This window comes from Ananas comosus, linkage group 10 (genome assembly GCF_001540865.1).
Source record: "Ananas comosus cultivar F153 linkage group 10, ASM154086v1, whole genome shotgun sequence".
NCBI classification, from domain to species: Eukaryota; Viridiplantae; Streptophyta; class Magnoliopsida; order Poales; family Bromeliaceae; genus Ananas; species Ananas comosus.
The window spans coordinates 2327982-2334008 of NC_033630.1; the positions used below are offsets into that span (position 1 = coordinate 2327982).

Below are 6027 nucleotides of genomic sequence, written 5' to 3' on the forward strand. Positions count from 1 at the left end.
CGCATGTTATTTCATTTACTTTTGTTCTACTGTCTTTTTCAGTGCTTTTACTATCATCATGCGTAGGATGGTTCATCTGATCTCTATTATATATTTATAAAAAAATTTTGGTATGGTAAAAAGAAAATAATATAAAAAATCCCTCTCCACAATTACAGCCTTAATCATAGCTTATGGTACGTATATTAACAGCTGTGTTGTACCTTACATGCATCAGAAACATGCTCAAGCTTGAGGCCCTCAACAGAGCACATATCCTCTCATAAGATTCCTCTGCAAGCATATGAAACTAATGCCTTATATTAAAGATTACGGGCATAAAATCTGTAAGTGTGGGCACTAACAAATGCCATAGAATTTATTCCATGTACCTAACTGGGGACCTGTAAGGGGTGATGGCCCAGAGGAAGCAAAGCAATCTCTAGCCTACACACTTGGTCCTTTCTTAATGTCCTCAGCTGTTCTTATGGCCACAGCTGGAACCATGCTTTGGGTGCACAAAAAGCTCCCCCATCATTTCCCCAACCTTTGCTTTTGCTTTCGCGAAAACTTCAAAATGCACATTTTTATACTGTAGTATAGTATAACATATTTGCAGCTTACTATCCTTGCGGTTCTTTTAGCGTATCATTTTACTTTATATTGTTTTAATTTTTGTTTCGTGTAAGGAGTGATACTGTTCGTGCGTCAAAACTATTAGTTCTGTATTGGGTGTCAGTAGGATTGCAGTTAAAATCTCGCTCGGTACATGATGCCAAGGGAATTTTTTTATTTTTTATTTTAATGGGTATGGATAGGGATTGAACATTTGAACACATGTATCTTAAGGTGCCGAGGAGGCATATCAACAAATCTCCCCTTTTTTATTTGCCTTTATTGTGATCTTCATGGGAGGATGCACTAGAACTTTGAATAGATCATGTCTAAAAAGGGAGCCTTTATTGTGTACCATGCTCTTTGTTCTCTTTACTCTTCCGTGGTCTATTGGAACCATGGTGCCTGTTTTTTTTTTTTTTTTTTTTTTTTTTTTTTTTTTTTTTTTTTTTTTCTTGGATAAGGATAGACCTGGCAAACAGGCGGGTTTCTTGGACATGTTTAAAATTTACTTACAAATTTTTGGATGGTCAACATTTTTATCCATATCCGCCCGCAGGTGGGCGGGTGGGTATGCGGGTTACCCGTAATTTTTCTTTTTTTGCTCTTATATTTTTTAAATTTAAAACACATATATAAATTTTAAAATCATAATATAACTCATTGTTTAAAATATCATAGCATACAATAAAAATATTTAAAGTTTTAAAATAAAAATATTTCATAATATAAAAGACACGCAATAAAAAATTAGGATTAGAATTTTTAGGATGGATAAATAAAAAATATATTAATTAAAAAATATATTTTGTAATTAAAAAATATATGTGCGAGTACCAGTGCGTACATATAGGTTACCCAAAATGCCCACTGCTTAATAGGTACACATCCGTTTTATCTGTAATTTTTTAAATTGAAAAAATCGGTACTCATACCCGCAAATTTATGGGTAACCCGTGTGTATCCGCAGATTTGGGTCAAGATTGCCAGGTCTTGATAAGGACCAGGTTTTGATAAGGACAATGACACGGGACCATGGCCTAGGCCTAGTAATAGTTCTTAGACCTCACATGAATCCTAGAATTTTGTTTGAGCTTTTTGTGTTATATTTTTCTTTTTTAATATACGAAAAACAAAAATTACAGACATTTATATCGAGATAAAATTCTAAAGGGCCCTGATCAAAACCACATAAAAAAGTCCTAAATTATGCATCATGTGTTCGCGAATGCTAAATCATGCACTTATAGTTGCTTACAATTTGTGACAGTTTCTAAAATAGTTGTCCTTAAAGTATGCATTTTATATAGTGTTGTGTTTTTTTAAAAAAAAATACTCGTTCAATATTTCCAGACCATTTTGGAATGACGATGTTTAAATACACTGCCTTCGTATTTTGGAGGGTTTAAAAAGTGGAAAGAGTATTACAACTTCATTCCACTAATGATATAAAATGAAAACAGAAGCTATCACGTAAGAGGCAAATTATTAGATGTGCCTCCAAATTTAATTATCGAGTTTAATTTTGTGCTCCTAATTTGCTGACAGTTTTGTTGTACAATAAATTTTGAATAAATATTTGTGAAAAAAATATAGATGTCCGTAGTGGGTGGCAAAGACTCAAGCCCGTCGGCTCGAGCCTGTAACCTCGCGGTACGGATCAGATTCGATAATAAAGAAACCTGTTAAAAAATGCCTTTCTTTTTTTGCTTTTGAGGCGATACAGTGGATTGTAACTCCACAATATTGTATTGACTTTTTCATAGTGAATTTCTCTCCTTTTTTACCCTTGATTTTTTTTTTCCTGAATGTAAATATTTTTTTTGAGAGAAGATTTTCTACGTAAAATTTTGTGTTCTATTTTATTTACTGTTTTGTAATTTGTTTACTGTATGATCACCGTCCTCTGTTTCTATTTTGTACACTTGTCGTAATAAAAGTGCTGCTCGCTACTCCCTCCGATAGTTTCATAACATTGGGATAGAGGGAGATAGCAAAGCATTTATACAATGTTTTAATTTTGTATTGTAGGCGAGTTTGTAAACACAATTTCCACACCCTAAAGATGTGTATAGCGAATTTTGCAGGTGATCTCAACTCGAAATGTGCTCGTTTTGCGCTTCCACAATTTAATGCCAATTCCCAGGAAGAAACAGATATTTGTCAATATATTAACTGTTTCAAATTAAATTCCTTGTTTAGAGAGATAACCTCATGTGCTATAATTAATGATATATATTTTTTCTTTTTATCTTCTTAAGCCCCACAATATATCAGTGTAATATTATTACACAATTTCTGCTCAAAAATAGTGTAATGTCACAACCAGCTCATACTAGCTATCATATGACACTACATAGATTTTGTACAGTGAAATAGGTCACTCATGGAGCCCCACATTTTCGTAAGTTCAATTCTCCGCTTATTATGCACAATTTGTTTATATCTGTTAATTCTGAATTTTACATCACAAGTTACTTGAAGAGGACTATAAATTTACATATTCATTCTTTAAAAAAGTTGAATTAATTCAATGTGAGCACCATTTTCAGAAGCAAACTAAGCTATTCATGTTATATTCAAAAGAAACTTCCATTGCATGAAAGGAACCAGTGTAATTAGACACAAGAAAGGAAGAGAGAAAGAGAGGGGGCAAAAAAAGGAAGCAAAAAAACCAATAAAAGAGAGAGAGAGAGAGAGTAAATTAAAAGAACCTCTATGTTTCCATCTTTGGCAACTGCACTTAGCAACTAAACTTTGGAGACCTCCTCTTTTCAAAACCTACTTACTTTGCTTTCTTTTTTCTGAAATTTAACTACATGAACTTTTTCCCTCACATTTCAAATTGCCCAAGCCTATTATCAGACAACCTTGTTTTGTATGCAGATCTCTTGTACTCGCACCATGTGAACTCCCTGTAGAGGCTCTGCTTCCCTTCTTCTATCAACAGCGGCAATGGCGCCAGCCTCTCTCTCGGCGACGGTCCCCCGAAGTATATCATCGACACCCGCGATTGCGCACTGTTTGCCAGAACCCGGTGTTTTACGCTCCTGAATCTTCCATTTGTCAGAACCTGTAGCCCATAGAATTAAAAAGCCATTGGATTAGTATTATTATTCACACACCCACAGAAAAAGAGTAAACCTGTGTGCAGTTACTGCATGTTACTGTGTGATACTAACATGCATATGCTTACTAGTAGTTGGAGGGTTTTGAACCACATTCATTTTCTAGTCCTCAGTGGACTATGACTTAAAAGGAGACTTATTTAGCAGCCACCAAAGTGTTGGTGTCTAAATTGATTCCAATTCCCAAATATGAATCCACGACTTGGCTTCATAGACAAAGATGTATTCCAAGGTTCTAGAAGGAAAGGAAGGGTCAAAAGGAGTAAATAATACCTACAACAAGGTCTTATCATAAGAACAAATATTTAGAAATAATGGTTTTGATACCTTTTACTTCTTCTAATAGCAACCATGGTGAAATTATTGTGAGAAGGGGCTCAAAATCAGCTGCTTTTTTTACCTGCAATGAATCGCCAACATTGATGAAGAAAGAGCTTTGATCAGGAGGAACAGAGACCCAACTCCCATCCCTCAGTGAAATCTCCAATCCTGAGGTGTTGTTGGACCTCAGCAAAGATATAATCTGGGGGTCAGTGTGTTCTCCAAACCCAGTCAAGCCACAATCCAGGCCTTGAAGGTGTGGGCATGGCGGGTAGTGGTTGAGCCGCAACATCGAGTCGCTCTCCGAATCCGTGACCAATTTGCTGAACACATTCTTTGGTTGAATTTTCAGGCTCTCCGCCATTAATTCTAACACCTCACAAGCTAGTTTTCTCACAGCAGTGATGTACTCATTCAAGACCGAGCTGCGGCAAAAAGTTTAAAGTTAAAGTTTAATCGTAAGAAACTAATGGAAATAGTTGGCTAGTGATCTTCATACTTTGTTTGAGCAAAATTAACTAGTACAATTTGGTGATTCGATTTAGCCAGAGATCGAGACAGCGCATGCATGTAATATCGGATGCGGGAATTGAACTTTCAACGTTTTATTATCCAAAGAATCGATCATATAGAAAATGTGTCAGACATAGTTTTTTTTTTTTTTTTTTTTGGTTACTGAACAGAAGAATATAAGTGGATTATACCAAAAACCAAGCATTTGTTCTGCGGAAACAGAGGAAGTATATGTAATGAAATGATTCTTACCAGAACAAGCTTGCTGAGGGTTCCTTAAGAAAGGATAATGAGGAATGAGAAATAGGCTTTGATGTGATCTCCAAAAGGATGTACTCCACCCAGCCCAGATCACCATTTCCCCCGATTTTCTTACTCCCGTAGCCGAAAGGCCCTGGGGAAGAAGCAGAGAGCTCCTTCTCGACCTGTGGCAATGAGAAGAACCTCAATGCTTCGTCCTCCAACTTAGCCATGAGCTCCATTGGGATCCCATGGTTGGTCACCTTGAAGAACCCGAGCTCCTCGCACGCGCCGATGAGCCGCGCTTTCGACTCGGGATCGGAGAGGTCGATGACCGGGACATCGGAGAAGAAGTTGGTGGGTTTGTGCACCACTGGGAGAGAGATTTGCTCTAGCTCTCCGTGCGCCAGCACCACCATGGTTGTTGTTGAGGTAAAAGAAGGAAACAGGGGGAAAACAGGGGAAAAACAGAGGAAGGGGCTTGATATTGGTGGTGAATGAGAGCAAAAGCGGTGCATTGGATGTGTATTTATAAAGAGAGAACCGCCTCGTATGGAAAAAAGAGAGAAAATAAAATGAAGTGGGACAGAGAAAAACAGAGTGGTCTCTGAGCAGGGGTTTCATACAAAATGGAAAAATTGATGGTCCACTTCTTGTAGAGTAAAAATCCACCTGTTTACAAGTGAGTGGTGGGGGTGTATTTGTAATAAATGGATTGTAATCCAAGTATCGTTCAATTTTTTTAGGGTATCTATCTCAATATAGCTGTTGCGCCGTTCGTACAACACACACTCATTAGCCTTTAATTCTATCTCATATTTGATTCACATTTTCGGCGCAAGTGGCAAAATAACTTGATGGTTGGTATTCGAGACCCAAGTTCGAATCCTAGTTGATTCACATTTCTAGCTAAATTTATTTTTTAATAAAATAAATGAAGCAGGTAGCGTGCTATCTATCTCTAAAAAAAAAAAAAAATTCTATCTCATATTTGAATCTATATATAAAACTAATGCGGCTTTCTTTTTCGTATTTAAAATTTTGGACTTGCTTATTGAAAATATAAATTGGGTGAAAAATAAACAAATTTATGGTGTACTATTTGACGCAAGCAATAATTTCCTCACAAATTGTATGCCTAAAAGGAAACACTTATTAAATATTTCTTAATGTTTGGAATAGGTCAAGCGAAAATCTAAAATAAAATACTATTAAAAATTTAGAATAAGAA

The 6027-nt window shown here is 36.2% G+C and overlaps 1 protein-coding gene across 1 annotated transcript; it reads right to left on the reverse strand.

Annotated features, from left to right (window-relative positions):
- LOC109716040 (gibberellin 2-beta-dioxygenase-like) lies at nt 3171-5393 on the reverse strand. Its single transcript, XM_020241318.1, has 3 exons — nt 4809-5393; nt 4123-4468; nt 3171-3667 (listed from the first exon to the last, which is right to left on the reverse strand). Exons 1-3 carry the CDS (start codon nt 5312-5314, stop codon nt 3428-3430), a joined length of 1092 nt encoding a protein of 363 aa, XP_020096907.1. The 5' UTR covers nt 5315-5393; the 3' UTR covers nt 3171-3427.